A 14825-nucleotide genomic window follows, 5' to 3' on the forward strand; every position below is an offset into this window, starting at 1 on the left:
GCGCAGGAGGAAGGTCAAGACTTTCCGCAATGTGGTTGGTAAAAACAGTGAATGGACAGCTCTCACACAACCTGCATACTTCACAAGATGGAAATACATCATGAAGTAACAGCCAATAAAAGAACTTCTGTCTGCTCAATGAGCCTCTAAACCAGGTCACTGGGTGTGGCTACGAGGCGGTTGGGTGCTCGCGCCTGAGGGTGAACCCGCACTGCGACGGTCGCGGGCGGGCCAAAAGCAGGTGCTTCGGCTGTGCAAACGTCCAGACATCCAACAACAAAAGATTCTTTTCATATATTAAGGCCCAACGTGTTCCGGGATGCTTCCTTCCCTCTGCACGTTCAATGGATTCTGATCTCCTTGCTACGACGGAAGCTGCACCGGTAAATGTCCTTTCATCAGTTTATTTTATTGAAACTAGACTTATAATCAATTAGGACCCATTTTCCTTAATTGAAGTTGTAACAGCAACCAGGCCAGTCGCGGTGACATTAGAAGCCATTCCAACGAGTTTGGTACGTTGAACTTGCTACTAGCGACACCAGGACAAATCCTCACTCTGTATTTGGAATACTGCAGTTATTCACCGCAACCACAAATTGGGATTTTTCTTCCAGTTCAGCAAGTACTGACGTGACAACCACGGCACCGCCCGTCAGCTCATCACTTGGAGCTTCAATCACACTTTTCGAGAATAGTTCGGTATTAGCAACCGAAGGTGGGCCCTCATCAAGCCCCACTCTTGAGAGTTCCTCATCCAGCACCTACTATTGGAGTTTCCCAAACAGTGGAGTATCGCCAACTTCAAGCTCGGTATTCACAACCGAAAGTAAGACCTCATCAAGTCCGACGATTAAGAGCTCCTCATCCAGCACCTACAATTGGAGCTCCCTAGCCACTGAAGTATCACCAACTTCAACTGAATCCGACATCAGTACCGCATCGGTAACTTCGGCCATTGACATCACATCGGTCCCTACACCGAAGTCAGCGCCTACCTCAAGCCTACAGGGTATCATGTCTACTATCCAGCCGGCTATTCCACCTACTGCACCTCCTACATCAGAAACGCCACCCTTGACAACAGAGGACCCGGGAACATCACCGACAAATCCTGAGAACCCATGGAGCCCTGGAGGGACATCTCCGCCCTCGTCTAGTGGGAATTCGCCAGTTGCATCAGAGGTACCGAGCGGTTCCGGCTGGCCAACATCGACAAATGGAGGGGGCGCCCAAGTACCAGGCCGCAGTGAATCAGCAGCTTCTGTGCCTATAGTGCTGCAATCATCCCCCACCATATCTGGTGATTTAGTTACTGGAGTGTCACAGCTGTCTCCAAGCGCAGTCATCACGCCAACATCCAGTATACCCGCAGCAACCCCTTCGCCAACCTCTTTAAGCGAATGTTACAACCAGTGCTCGCAGAGGTTTGGTATGACACAGAATACGCGTGGACAACTGCTATCCTGTCGACTGGCCTGTCAAGCGGCATGGGGTATAAGCTCGACTCGTTGGAATGTGGCGAGCACCTGGTGGTCGACGCAAAGCACCCCTACCCCACCCACAAATTCATGGCCCAACTCGGGTGAACCAGGTGGTTCGTCTGGGAATGGGGCATCATCGCCAGTTGTCAGCGGCGTTTCGGATCTCGGCGGGTCCCCCAGTCTGACGTATCCAATTGCGGCCAGCAGTACGGCAGCAGCTGTCGTACCACCACTGCTTCCACCTCAACAGGTCACTGTTGTCCAGCCAGGACCGACAGTTGTAGATCCCGGACCAACGATTACACCACCACCCACTGATTCGGGTTCCAATCATCTAGGAGCACTCTTGGGAGGTATCATTGGTGGTGCTGTTGGGGCTGCTGTCCTGACATCCATAGCAGTTGTTACGGGTCTCAAAGCCATGCGCGCACGAAGAGCGGCCGGAGGACATTCCAATTATCCTGGACGTGTTGAGATGAACGTCCCACTAGCTGCCAATAAATTCGACCCAGGGCGTCCACCCGCTGGACCAGAGGGCAGAAGTTCGGCTACGATGCTACATATCCCACCAGGGGAAATCAGTTCAAGGCCTAGCACGCCGTCATTGGGTGGTGGCGACAATATAGACCGAGTTCCTTCTAGCGTGCGAATACACCCTCCATCCGACACGGGAAGCACACACTTGTCCCCGCCTTCGCGCGTGACATCTACAATGGGTGATTCTCATACAGTCGATATTGATTCTGCCAATATAGGCGCCGGCAATGTAGAGGAAGACTTGCACGAATCGCTTGATTTCCCACCACCCTATGAAGATGTTGCGGGGCATATTCTCGGTCCTGGGCTATTTGCTGCTGGAGCCTCTTCCTCAGGTCACGAATCAGTATCAGATCGTTCTTCGTCTAGGTATGATCAATCCCTTTCGCCGACTCCTTTGACGAGACTCGAGAGCCGACCAACCGTTTCAACAACATCGAGTTCAAAGGCCACTGGTTTGTCTCCCATGTCCAGTATACCCTCACCTTCGTCATCTTCTGTCGGGTCTCCCGCTGCTATACCAAGCTCAAAGGCATCCGCTTTTTCCCAGCAATCCGCCGCAGCATCAGCTGCTTCCAGTGCGTCCAATCCTTCAGTATTCATTGCCCAAAACATCCCGACCAAAACTGGCGAATTTCTCCCAACTTCGGCAGACGAGATCCCACTTCGAAATGGCGATACAGTTACGATTCTTGAATCATTCCAAGATGGGTGGTGTCGTGTCCGAAACTGGTCAAGAGGCGATGTCATTGGAATGGTGCCAAAGATGTTTTTGGCACCGGCGCCAGTGCCCAGAGGAAAAGGGGGTCAAAGTGGGCTGGGATACGCAGATCCTTTTATACCCGGTTGATGAATTCGTTGATCAGAGATATGATATGAAAAGGAAAATCTGTGAGATGAGCGTCCGTTGGGCAGTAAAGTAGCTAGCCAGGTAAAAAGGGATGTCATGAACAAAGAAACTGTATTGCACGTCTATATAGTCATGGCACAACTGTACATTAAAAACTTTCTACAACAAAGCACAATAGTCACAAATCAGCGAAGAACTTGCGGGCGACCGGCATAGGCCCTCATATTCCTCTCTAAATCCTTTGGAAGTAGCTGGCCGTGGGCCAGCCCGCACGCACTTGTTCACAGATTTCAATCGAGGTAGCAGAGATTCTACCTTGAAGTCGATGCCTTTGATACCCTGGAGCCCTTTGATACTCTGGAAGCCTTTGACGTTCGAGAGCCCGCAGATCCAAATACGCTCCCAAGCGTCAGTCTCTTTGGGTCTTCCTGCGCCTCCGTTTCTTCTGTCGGCTTGGAGGAATGGCGACTGTGGGATGATGGTGAAAGCCGTGGTGGTTTTGGCACGTGCGCAGGAGGAACAGGACTGATGGGTGGTGGGTATAGCGCAGTGTATCGAGCAGCGGTAGCTTCCCTGCAGACCTTGTTGGCTCCGGGATCGGAGAAGGGACGGTAACGATCAAGAGAAGGTCTTGCCGAATTTTCTGTTTCTGGATTGATATATGTAGATTCTTTGACTGGTGTCCTGCTCTTGGACAAGTATGATCTTTGGTCATACTCTGGTCGTTTGAGTCTTGTGGACGAAGGTACAAGTGGTTCGAGCTCGCTCGCTTTCTCAATGGGAGCGATTGGATACAAATTCGAAAGCCTGATCACGTCGTGAGCTGGGGGAGGTTGTTTGCTATCGCCATTGAATGAGTTGAGTCCAGCACCCTTTCGATCCTTCGCGGCAGCTTCCCGCTTGATCTTGCGTCGTTTAGTGATAAATGCAGCACCGCCGACGAGTCCTCCCAGTAGTATCGCTCCGCCTACTGCTACGGCAGCAATAAGTATGTACTTTTTGGTACTGGACATCCCAGTGTCTCCGAGTCCTTGCACATACAATGCCAGAAGAGGAATATTCTTGACGTCCTGGACCCAACCATCTGCGATGGTGTCATAAAAGTAGATAAATCTGTCTGTCGGATACGTTTCGTTTGCGCTGGGGTCAAATGCTGTCGCTCCGCCCGTCACGATGAGATATTGACCAATGGAGGCAGAGAGTTGAAATGCTCGACGGGAGGGGGGACCTGGAGTTGTGGCCGGCTGAGAAGGCGCTGTTTGTGGCACACGACGGTGAACTCGGGGTGCATTGGTTGACTGGGATACTGCTGACGGGATGGTCTGCGTCGCAAGGCCTGGCGCTGCCGTAGCAGGAACGGACGGAGCGCTGCGTGATTCTGTGGATGTACCATTACCTTTGCCGATAACATCGCACGACACGCCTTTTTGACTGGCACATGTGTCGTTTTGGTTATTGTCTACCCCATTGACTATATCCATATTGTCCTGCTTGCGAAACCACGTCCATCTTTGCGCATCCAATATCCACAAATCGTTTAAAAACGTGCCTGATGCGCTCTCCCCACCAAACACCCATGCTCGCCCATTGACGTTTGTACAGGACATTCCAGAGCGTTGGCCAGGCGATAAATCACTGAACCATGCCGTGGTTTCCGTCCAGCGGTCATATGGAATGTCGTAAAGCCAAGAGTCCCCGTACACACGGCTGGAGTTCTGTCCACCCAAGAGAAGGAAAGAGGAAGAAGAAACAGGAACCAAGCAAGCGTATTGTCGAGGAGGAGGCGATGGGGAGTAGAGATTCGTAAATCCAAGAGATGTGCTTTTGTATGATGTAAGATCGATGGACCAAAAATCGCTAAAAGTACTGGGGGCACCTGTCCAACCTTCTCAATGCTGTCCAATCAAAATCTAAAAAATAAAGGAAGCCAAGGAACAAAAACTAACCTCCAAATATGTACAACGTTCCGCCGATCAAAGCGGAAGAATGTCCCCATCGAAGGGGCACATCTACAGGAACATTTGCCTCCCATGCCATCGCTTGAGGATCAAAAATGCCCAGCCCAGGTATCATGCTGCCTCCTGCCCCATTCCTGACGACAGTTTGTCCACCTGTGAAAGAAGAAAATATCAAGTTTCAGTAGTTTGCACCGATGCTTGGCCATAACCACAAACGAACCAAAGCAGTATATTCGTCGCGACTTTTGGCTATAGTCGCATGTTTGTCCGGTTACGTTGAGGCGGTTGGGCATGTTTGACGGAATCGATATGGGAACATCTACAGTCGAGAATGTTGCATAGGAGAAGACTGTGGCGGCAAAGCCAATAGACTGGCCAAGCTGAGCGCGAGTCGGATCTACAAACAATGGTAAGTCTGCGGTAATTTTCTTGGTCGATTGCTTGGGCGTTCACCGTTTACTTTATTTACCTGAGCTCAACAAGCTACCATTTCTCAAGTTACCTCCCAAGAGCACCATCTTTCCATCAGTGGCGATAGCAGATCCGAGCATTCGTGGGTACGGCGTCCGTGGCAGGTTAAGTTGCACCTGTTGGGCCAAAGCCAAGTCTGCAATAGCTAATAGGAGAATCATCTTGAATGCCGCCATGGTGTGCTATATTGTGCACCACGGGCGTAACTGACAATAATGTCGACTTCAAAAAAAAATAGGGCGGGAACAGCGATAGTCCTTTGTCGCTGCGACCCGAAGCCACAACAAGCTCTTCCCGCCTTTTGTTGAAAACTTGCAACATGATGTGACCTGCTTGCGCTTGCATCAAGTGTTCCTGGGGAGAGGTCTTTTCCTCCTTCTGAAGCTTCTATCGCGTACACCACGGAAGCCAGCGAAAAAACCTTGAAAGCTTCTTAAACTCCGCGCGTTACGCGTCCTGAAATGTAATCTCCAGACAAAACTGGACGTGATCGAAGACTTGAGGGACATCCCTTGCCAATTATTATGTCCTTTTGCTTATTTATAGTCGCAACTTTTTCTTCGGTGGATATGAAGTATATTGTTTTCATCTTGCGTAATTGGATTCGTGGTTAGAGCGAACTCGGCAAAGCACGTCTCGGTTCTTAAATGCCTAATGATTGAACAACCGAGGATATGTCAACGGGTTTAGAATACGCACTGGGAACAAGTTTTTACAACCTGGAGCTAGATGAACTGGAAGCTTTCTATTAGTTCTACAGCTGCCCTGGACATCAAGTGTTGCTGAGTTTTAGTGTGTCGAGGTTTCGTTAGAAACCTTATAGGATTAATGGAAAACCGCATGGTAATTAACCAGCATCAAGTAATAGTGCGTCTGGATAGATTAGCGACAAGTTGCATAAAACAGAGCTCATTGCAAGCAAATATATTTAAGGAATAGCTCCTTTTTGTTTATATTTCACTAAAGACTATAACCATCAGCTCGTTCCATTTCCTTCGATATCGCACATATAATTACAGACATCCCATCTAAGGCAGGACGCTATATAACCTCGGTTTTTTTTTCCACCCATTAAACCACAAAGAAACACATAATCACAGTGTTAAATTTACATCATAAAAGGTTTTTACCAGCCGCCGGGAATGTCGTCATCGTGGGTGAAGCGAGCCCAGATTTCGAGCTGCTCGCACTGGTCGAGATAAGCTTGGCGGTTCTTTTGGTTGGGTGCGCAGGCTAGGCGGTAGCAGAGAGAAAGAGTGGGGGACTTTACACAGTCAGTGTAGGCCTTTGCGTTCGGGCAGGAATCCCAGGCCGTTTCGCGACAGCTAGAGCAGTCACCGGTGCATGCTCCAGGAGTGGGGGTGGAGCTAGGAGAAGTAGTGGTCGAGGTTGTCTTGGTGGCAGGCTTGGTGGTCGCGACAGTTGTGGTGGCCACGGTGGTGGTGGTCACTGTCGTTGCGGTAGCAGTGGCGGTGGTGGTCGCAGTGCTAGTGGTCGAAGGCTCTGGGGCAAGACAGACGGCGGGAGTGTCGGATGTGGTAAGGTTGAAGACAAGACCTTCGTTCAAGACGTTGAGTGGACCAGGGTAGGAAGGACCCAAGAAGACACCAAAGGCATCGGAGCGCTGGAAGCCGAGGGTGAGAGGAACACCAGGAACGTTGACAGAGGTGAGGTTGATGGTGAGGGCGATCGTGTCATCGGCGATGATGGGGCGCGAGTCATTGCCGCAAAAGACGAAAACAAGACGGTCTCCCTTGGTACTGTAGAACTGCTGATGAGTGACATGACTTTACGCGCAGCAATTGAGTAACAGGACTTACGTAGCAACGGAGCTAACGAACGGGGTAGCTTCACCGGCAACAATGAGATTCTGGGGCACCGAAGAGTCATACAAGCTCAAAGTGGCAGTAGCAGCCGCACCACTTTGAAGTGGAACAACCTCAAACGACAACGAACAGATCGAAGCGTTGACTGGAGCGGTAAAGCCCTGCAGCCACGCGTCGCCGGCAACAAATAGGTTGCGTGAAAAGGTCTCGTTGCTTGACGTGCCAAAGATGGCATCGCAAGAGGGGTCCAGAGCAGGTTGGATGTTCTGACGCGCGTGCAGGCGGTGCTGATTGGAGATCATGCCGGATGGGAAAGCTTGAACCGCAGTGGCCGTGGCCAACAGTGCGCCGACGAAAAGAGAGGCAGGTGAAAACATGCTGGCACTGATGTCAAGTTGGAAGAAAATGATGGAGTTCTTTGTACTAGCGCTAAGTCTTGAGCAGCTAAATACACAAGAGCAATGTGAGTGTAGAGGGTGGGGGGATGCGCCAGACGGGCTTCTTTTATAGACGCAACGTAGGTTGTTGGGGAAGGGGAAAACGTGCGCATTTTTCCATACAGAAAACACATCATAAAATAGTTTAGAAGGACATTTCCTACGTTATGTAATGCTAAATGTGTAGATTCTTCATGAGAATGCTGACCAAGAGGGTGAAGAGAAGGTGCGCATGGTCGTTGTCGGAGTTTGTTTGCTAGATCGAAGTTTTATTACCTTCCGACGCGCGTATCCTCCATCGGACGTGTTTACGTTTACCTTACCCTGGTTTATTTAAAAATACCGGCCTGGGTACCGTAAATAAAAACGGAAGTTTATGGCACTAGATTGTTTTTAAACAAATGCAAATGGATACGCAGGGCAGGAAGATGATATATGCACTTTTCGACACCAAACAGCAAGAGTCACAAAGGACTCTAGCTCTTAGCACCACTCTGATAATGTTGGTCTGCTGTGGGCCAGTCAATCCCATCGTCGTGGTGGTTGTCGTTCTCAACAGTTCAAAGAAGGTTGGGGGGGGCATCGGAGATTTCAGAACCTCTTCGGAAGTGAATGTTACGTCATCAACAGTTGCTGCGCGCGTCGAATTTCGAGTGCAGAGAAGTTTGTTCGGTGAATTTAATTTCTTACCAATCCCATTAAGAAGGTAAGGATGGAGGCCAAGTTTGCATTGTTTTCATTGAACGTAAGCAATTCCGACATCTTCTTGTTGCGGGCTTCTTCTAACTGCAAGCACATGCGTGTCCTCAACGTCAGCAAGCACCTGCTCAACTGCTTGGGTGATATTGTAGTCGTGTATCCATCATTCTGAACCATGTGCATGTTTTCATTGTCGACCGCGAGACTGAGCTCACTGTATTTTGCAAGTTTATTTTCAAAACATATGTCCGTATCTTACTTAAAATATATACAATATTGTAAAAAATATATGGAATCAGAGAAGCCTAACTAATGCTCCTGGAGCCTGTAAATCACGAGAACAACGCCTTTGCTCTCAACCCTTGTGCCCAGCTCTACCTCTTGCACCAATTCATCTTGGCATTTGAACCACCGGGACCCGCCTCTCAGCCGTGTGTAAGTGAGAAAGTGTCCACCGGTTTGTGTCACAAATCCATGAAGACGATAAAATGTCTTTTGATCCGAATGTCGGTTCTCGAGGTAAAACCCAAGATCGACCTCAAGCGGCAGCTCAATCGGCGGTGCATGATAGGACCCGCCATTGACGACGGGACGCTGAAGATGAATTGTCAGGTAATGAGGGAGTCGTGTAAATCGTATCTGCCGATCGGGTGTAGCATTAGGCGTCGACAGAGGAGAGGAATCGGGACTACGGAAGGCGCTTGACAAATTTGACAGCAAGGAGCGGTTGCTGAACGGACCGCCGAAAAAAAAAGTAGCGACTGCATGACCGAACCGGTTGTTAAGAAGTGAGATCAGAGACACTGTTTCCTGGTCATTATAGTCGGCAAGAGGGATGGTGAGAAGAGAGGTTGTTTCCTGCCTGGCGCTTCCAGAATCCAGGACATCTACAGCACTATCAGTTCTTCCCTTCAGGGCGATAGCTGCGTTTCCATATCCTTTTGCCTGGAGATTTGCGGGATGTGGGGCATCGACTAATCCCATCTCAAACCTCCTTCCGAACCTCGTTCTTCCTAGCACGTCGTCCAACATGGCACGGGTAACCTTTTCCACATCGGGGACAATCATATTCTGTACATGGGGCGCGTGATCTTCTGATGGAAGTCCGCATGCCTCTCTCCACCAGTTCAATTCGACAAGCTCTGCCGGAGCAACTCTTGCTAGTTCTTCTTCATTTCCATCACATTGAAACTTGCGGACCATCTTTACAAACTCTGCAATGTTTGGTAGTTTTGCAGCAACGGGGAGCTCTTCGTTTAGGTTTGGGAGACATGTGAAAAGCTGGAGCATTGCATTGAGAACTGAACGAGGTTTCGAGCGGTGGGGGTTTGGGAGACCTTGAAGAGACCTGTTTGCAGAAGACTTTCAATTCAATTTCCTCACCATTCGCACACAAAGCGAAACTTACTCATTGGGAGCATATGAAATGCATGGTTCATTCATTTCCTCTTCTTGAGGTGGAAACACAATGACCTCGGGAATAGCGAAAGAGACAGCACCCGCCAAGCGAGCTTCCTTTGCTGGACGCAACTCCATCAGGAACAAGAGTTACCAAATGTAATACTACTTCAGTTTTACAATGCGTTGAAAGCGAAATGAATTCTGTTTGTCGGAGTAGTTTGGTCTGCCCTTTAAGCCAAAGGGACCTTTTGCCAGCCATTTTGCACAGCCCATAACACCCGATGATAAGCTGGATGATAAGGGCGGACAGATGATATGAGGGTGATAAATATATATCTATGATATTTTATGCGGCCAACTTTCTATAAATAACAACTTTTTGTTTGTCATCAATTTCCAGGAATGTGGGCGCAAAACGGCCAACTGGCGGAAGCGATATGCTTCATGACGGACGACTGCATGTACGAGGCAATCTCACATGCAATGTTTGGTCTGGGAGGCATGGTCAGCCATCAAGGTTTGCTAAGGCACATTGCCCTGCTCTTTGCGATATCCTTTGGACGCAGGTGCATCCACAAGTGATCTAGCAGGATCTGCAAAGTCCAATGCTTTGCATCCATCCCCAAAGATTTGTAGCAAAAGGTTTGTAGCAAATGGTACACATTTTATAAAGAAAGGACACACCCCCAGCAGTTCGATGACTGCGGGATGCTCTTACAAGGGTACGATCCCGATCATGAATGCCTGCCAATGTGTTAACCAATACCAAATGCAAGAACAGCTGCTTTCGTAAGCTAACAGTAAGCATCCACGTGGCACATATGTGGCTTGCGACTCTCTCGATGACAACTGTCCTTTCGACCGCGAAATGCCCCACACAGCATGCAACTTCCTTGTCCATTTGGGTTGGCATCCTGCGAGCACGCACGCCGCTGAACACCGTATACCAGAAAGAGTCATATTCCTGTCTCGCTTACCGCCTGCACCGGACGACAGGAAAACATTTGCATTATACACTGATCGACAATATTGGCGTCTGGTTCAATCCAGCACATTTGCTTTTTTTTTGCGCGAGGGGCGGCCAGCATGCCTTTTGGATTAGAGGGGTTTAGGCAATCTTCATAGTACGTTCACCATACTTTTTCCTATTGATTCGTCGTCCCCCACGACGTGTGAATTGTGGTGGGAAACTTTTGGGGTTTGAGCACACGCCCCGAAACTTTTTACGTCGGTTCTCACTTGCACGCACGCAGTTCACCGTGAACTCCTTTTTTTTCTTTCCATTTTTTCCCTTTTCCATATCGTTTATTCGGTCACCCATAAAATGAACCCGCTCGCTTGGCTCTCCAACGATCCTATCCCTTTCCTTGGTCCCGATAATCCCCTCGGCAGCTTACGGTCAATCTTCATACTTAACGTTGGTGCAGGAATAGTGGCATGCGTGGCGGCGTTTGGGTTATGGAGGTTGGCAGCTGGCTCGGAAGCCGATGACGACGATGAGTCAGAACACACAAGCAAAGCGCGAAGAAGAAAACAGAAATCTAAGAAGATCAAGTCGGGGAGCGACAATGGATCTTGGAACCGTCTTGGGAAAGGGAAATGGAAATGGAAAGCAGACCAGGGTAAGTGTCTCTCGTCTCCATCATCCCTCAACAAGAGCTAATGTAACCATGTAGATGATACTCTATACCCTGCCGGATTATACAATTTGGGAAATACCTGTTTCATGAACTCTGTAATACAAGTGAGTGTTTGGTATTGACAGACACGTTTGCCTACATGCGATTTGTCGCATGGTCTCTGTTCGTCAGCTGACGGCTCCATGGAACGTTTCGATAGGCTCTATCCTCCCTACCTATCTTTTGCGCATATCTACGAGATCGATATGCGAAGCACTGTGCTGACGATCTTGTTAATTCGGGAAGAGATAAAGCTTTACCCGTTACTGAAGCTTTATTGGGGCTGACAGACTGTATGTGGACAATTACGCCTTTCCATGTTGTTGTAGCTTGCCTCGAAGTAACATGAACCCGTCGCTTAGCGTTGAACGAGCTTGAAACATCTCGTAAAGTTTTACGACCCACGAGCCTTATGTCGGCCCTGGCCGTCACAAACAAGAGTAATCGGCGATTGCTCTGTTATGAGCAACAGGATGCACATGAACTACTTCAGCTAGTCTCTAGCACTATCTCAAGTGAAGAGTTTGACGATTACGGTCTCTTGTCGTTGCGTGAAGTGCGAGGCCTTGCCGTGACAAACGACGGACGGTCACCCCCAAACGGTCAGCAGATATCGCCAGTTGTGTTTTTAGGGACAAAAGTGGACGTTGTGTTATCCACACGGCTGCGAAGTCCATTAACTGGGCTGCTGGCACACAAGATTACCTGTCGCATCTGTCAGTACTCTGTAGGTTATCCTTTTTTGTGGGACGCTGTTCATCTTTTCGTGATGGTCTGATACTTTTGGCTTCCTCAGTCAGGCATTCGTCATCAGACATACGATAATTTATCTTTGGCCATTCCTCCGTTGGTAAGATATTTGTACTCGTAGATTGGATGCATCCGTATGGCCACTGATATTTCCTGTGCTTCACTATCCGCTAACAGCGACAATGCAGTCTGGATACGATAATTGGAGCTTATGTCTCACCAGAAAGCATCCACGACTACAAATGCGATAAATGTTCTTTGGATGCAACGTTGAAGGCGCTCGACAGGGACCTGGTGACACAGCGGAGCAAGATCGATGGCCTAAAGACGGCGAGAAAGCGAGTAAACCACCAAACACGGAAGAAAAAGGCAAAGAAAGCGATCAATGGCACAATCGTGGATGGACTCCATCAAGGGAACGAGACAATACCCTTGATTGAGATGGGAGAGGATGTAGTAGATGCCATTTCACTTGAGGAAAGGTCCAAAGCTATAGGGGATGAACTGAGGAATGAACTCCAAAAGCTGGTGTCGCTGGAGAAGGATCGCGAAGTCGTAGAGCACGCTTTCAAGTATGATGTGGACGCTGAACTGGTACGTTGATGTTCTGCTTCCGAAAACCAGTGTGCCGCAGCGGCAAGTAACAATAGGTTTTCTTTCTTTCGTTACCCCGAAGCCGGACACGGTCAAGCGCATAAAATACGCCAGTCCCTTATCCAGCAAGGAAACCCTCATTGCAACCGCTCCACCATGCCTGTGTCTGCACATGCAACGATCGGTATTCCATCCTACTGGCGCTGTTATGAAAAATAATTGTCGCATCGTGTTTGAGGAATATCTCGATTTGGGACCGTTTTGCACAGGAGGAGACGACGGGCAGTATTTTGGATGTGGGACGAGTCAGCAGGCCTGGGGGAGTAGAACAAGAGTTATGAGTGTTTTAGATGGCTTGGGTGGTGCTGTGGGGACGACTACAATACTCAAGCTGCTTAATGTGAGTGGTGAGGGCGGCAGCCAATTTGGTACCGCAGACGGTCCTCATCTTAAACATCTGACCGAGAGTGGCGGCGTTCAGCATATGGATAGTAATGGGAGCCGTGAACGTCAAGAATGGGATGAAAAGAGCGGACAATTGGTGCACGATTCGGAAGGAGTAACGGCAGGAGCATCACTGGGAGCGACTAATGAGGACGGTAAAGCCGTTAAATTAGGAGCTCCAGCCGCAACGCACAGGACGCAGGAAGAGACACCTGATGGAGACCCAAAGACCATCTCCAATGGCCAATCGCTCATGGAAAGTACGACTTTCAGCACTGGATTGAAAGGGGCTGCACAGTTGCCGTCAGCAGGTACCGACAAATCTCTTGCCGATAATGACGATGGTGGTACCGCACGTTGCCAAATACCGAATGGTGTCGCGAAAGAAAGTACTTTAACCCAGGCAGCTCCCTCCAGTGGAGATGATGAAGCAGAGCAGGAGATTGTTGCAAGCCTGCCTAATAGCGCTGAACGACGAGACGCCGCGGAGCATGTGCTGCAGCATGATTTACAAACCGGACAAAATGAGCCAAAGAATGAAGTGCTGAGTGGTGCAATTCTTCCTACTTCATCAGATACCCCACAGACGGTTTCTGGCAATGGAAAGTCATCTGTGACAGCGGATATCGAAGCAACGACTTTGGAAGATTGCATCAAAATTGAAGACGAAGATTTCCCACAATTAGAGGAAGTACCAACAGAGCCGCAAGACACGCTGGATAAGTCAGGAAGCGAAGTGAGAAAGGATGATGCTGGAAGAATCAAAGGAGAGGAGCCGCCAGCCTCAAAAATTCTTAAGCAATCCTCCTCACTGCCTCAGCCGCCTTACCCCTATCTTTACCGCCTTCAATCCGTCGTCCTGCACTATGGCAGCCACGACTCTGGTCACTTTGTCACCTACCGACGCGTCAAGCGCCCCGTCACCGACAAAACAGACAGCGTCAGCAGCACTAGCACAACTCCCCTCCTCAGACGGCGGCGACGGGTAAACCAACCGGATACGGATGCAGATTCAAGTTCATCAGGTTGTCCCGCAGACGAGGATGGCGATCGATGGTATCGGATCTCGGATGATCGGGTTGACCTTGTCAAAGATTTTGAGAGGGAGGTTATCGAGCATGGTGCAAGTTATGTCTATATGCTGTTTTATGAAAAAGTGCTGGAATGATTTGTTCTGCATGTAAATAATTTATATCATGTATTTACTGCTGCTCCTCTCATGTGCTTTGGCATTTGGATTTATTTTAATTTGGTAATCGAATAGATGGAATGTTTGCATACGTCGAGAATCATGTCAATTTACAAATTGCTTTGTTCTTTCTGTCCTTTTACCCTCTGCACAGTCGGCGCAATGATTGCCATTTTGGCCAGATGGTTTCGTAGCCAGCAAACAACAAAAATACACACACTAGCCGCTGTTAGTTGGAACTCCTTTAAATATTTACGCACATGCGCAACACATCATTGGAGGAATATAGAGTTGACGCTTCACCAACAAGGCTGCCAAATCCCAATCCCGTTAAAATCGTCGTCCCGAGGAGGAGGAAACGTGCACAGTCTATCCAATTTCTTGGCGACCTGTTTTCCTTCTTCTTGTCGTCGTCGTCGTCGTCGTCATCATTCGCAACCAGCCGGATGGGGATAAACGGGAGAACGGTTGAGACCAAAAAAGGCTAAATAGCATTGAAGATCAAT

General features: G+C 49.0%; 5 protein-coding genes across 5 annotated transcripts; 2 read left to right on the forward strand and 3 right to left on the reverse strand.

Annotated features, from left to right (window-relative positions):
* The first annotated feature begins 282 nt into the window (after positions 1–282).
* Positions 283–3054, forward strand: SPPG_06661 (uncharacterized protein). Its single transcript, XM_016754863.1, has 3 exons — positions 283–383; positions 438–515; positions 580–3054. Exons 1-3 carry the CDS (start codon positions 345–347, stop codon positions 2869–2871), a joined length of 2409 nt encoding a protein of 802 aa, XP_016606303.1. The 5' UTR covers positions 283–344; the 3' UTR covers positions 2872–3054.
* On the reverse strand, positions 2966–5551 carry SPPG_06662 (uncharacterized protein). Its single transcript, XM_016754864.1, has 4 exons — positions 5299–5551; positions 5050–5226; positions 4818–4982; positions 2966–4756 (listed from the first exon to the last, which is right to left on the reverse strand). Exons 1-4 carry the CDS (start codon positions 5474–5476, stop codon positions 3183–3185), a joined length of 2094 nt encoding a protein of 697 aa, XP_016606304.1. The 5' UTR covers positions 5477–5551; the 3' UTR covers positions 2966–3182.
* Positions 5552–6209: 658 nt separating this feature from the next.
* Positions 6210–7733, reverse strand: SPPG_06663 (uncharacterized protein). The gene is made up of 2 exons (XM_016754865.1): positions 7121–7733; positions 6210–7060 (listed from the first exon to the last, which is right to left on the reverse strand). The coding sequence occupies exons 1-2, from the start codon at positions 7501–7503 to the stop codon at positions 6427–6429; spliced, it is 1017 nt and encodes a 338-aa protein (XP_016606305.1). The 5' UTR covers positions 7504–7733; the 3' UTR covers positions 6210–6426.
* Positions 7734–8454: 721 nt separating this feature from the next.
* SPPG_06664 (uncharacterized protein) lies at positions 8455–9885 on the reverse strand. The gene is made up of 2 exons (XM_016754866.1): positions 9671–9885; positions 8455–9610 (listed from the first exon to the last, which is right to left on the reverse strand). The coding sequence occupies exons 1-2, from the start codon at positions 9796–9798 to the stop codon at positions 8572–8574; spliced, it is 1167 nt and encodes a 388-aa protein (XP_016606306.1). The 5' UTR covers positions 9799–9885; the 3' UTR covers positions 8455–8571.
* A 655-nt stretch (positions 9886–10540) lies between these two features.
* SPPG_06665 (uncharacterized protein) lies at positions 10541–14419 on the forward strand. Its single transcript, XM_016754867.1, has 8 exons — positions 10541–10787; positions 11056–11285; positions 11340–11407; positions 11503–11635; positions 11705–12069; positions 12139–12192; positions 12270–12686; positions 12769–14419. The coding sequence occupies exons 1-8, from the start codon at positions 10750–10752 to the stop codon at positions 14296–14298; spliced, it is 2835 nt and encodes a 944-aa protein (XP_016606307.1). The 5' UTR covers positions 10541–10749; the 3' UTR covers positions 14299–14419.
* The last annotated feature ends 406 nt before the right edge of the window (positions 14420–14825 follow it).

The sequence above is a fragment of the Spizellomyces punctatus genome, assembly GCF_000182565.1.
Source record: "Spizellomyces punctatus DAOM BR117 chromosome Unknown supercont1.12, whole genome shotgun sequence".
Taxonomy (NCBI): Eukaryota; Fungi; Chytridiomycota; class Chytridiomycetes; order Spizellomycetales; family Spizellomycetaceae; genus Spizellomyces; species Spizellomyces punctatus.

What these genes read in the sequence shown, in the direction of transcription:
- SPPG_06661 (XM_016754863.1), top strand. Translation starts at nt 345, where the DNA reads ATGGATTCTGATCTCCTTGCTACGACGGAAGCTGCACCG. An exon ending in CTACGACGGAAGCTGCACCG is followed by an intron (nt 384 to 437) that starts GTAAATGTCCTT and finishes ATAATCAATTAG; the next exon opens with GACCCATTTTCCTTAATTGA. An exon ending in AAGCCATTCCAACGAGTTTG is followed by an intron (nt 516 to 579) that starts GTACGTTGAACT and finishes GGAATACTGCAG; the next exon opens with TTATTCACCGCAACCACAAA.
- SPPG_06662 (XM_016754864.1), bottom strand. Translation starts at nt 5,476, where the DNA reads ATGGCGGCATTCAAGATGATTCTCCTATTAGCTATTGCAGACTTGGCT. An exon ending in GCGACGAATATACTGCTTTG is followed by an intron (nt 4,983 to 5,049) that starts GTTCGTTTGTGG and finishes CTTCTTTCACAG; the next exon opens with GTGGACAAACTGTCGTCAGG. An exon ending in AACGTTGTACATATTTGGAG is followed by an intron (nt 4,757 to 4,817) that starts GTTAGTTTTTGT and finishes AGCATTGAGAAG; the next exon opens with GTTGGACAGGTGCCCCCAGT.
- SPPG_06663 (XM_016754865.1), bottom strand. Translation starts at nt 7,503, where the DNA reads ATGTTTTCACCTGCCTCTCTTTTCGTCGGCGCACTGTTGGCCACGGCC. An exon ending in TTCGTTAGCTCCGTTGCTAC is followed by an intron (nt 7,061 to 7,120) that starts GTAAGTCCTGTT and finishes GCAGTTCTACAG; the next exon opens with TACCAAGGGAGACCGTCTTG.
- SPPG_06664 (XM_016754866.1), bottom strand. Translation starts at nt 9,798, where the DNA reads ATGGAGTTGCGTCCAGCAAAGGAAGCTCGCTTGGCGGGTGCTGTCTCT. An exon ending in ATTTCATATGCTCCCAATGA is followed by an intron (nt 9,611 to 9,670) that starts GTAAGTTTCGCT and finishes TTCTGCAAACAG; the next exon opens with GTCTCTTCAAGGTCTCCCAA.
- SPPG_06665 (XM_016754867.1), top strand. Translation starts at nt 10,750, where the DNA reads ATGCCTTTTGGATTAGAGGGGTTTAGGCAATCTTCATA. An exon ending in TCATGAACTCTGTAATACAA is followed by an intron (nt 11,408 to 11,502) that starts GTGAGTGTTTGG and finishes ACGTTTCGATAG; the next exon opens with GCTCTATCCTCCCTACCTAT. An exon ending in GTCGCATCTGTCAGTACTCT is followed by an intron (nt 12,070 to 12,138) that starts GTAGGTTATCCT and finishes TGGCTTCCTCAG; the next exon opens with TCAGGCATTCGTCATCAGAC.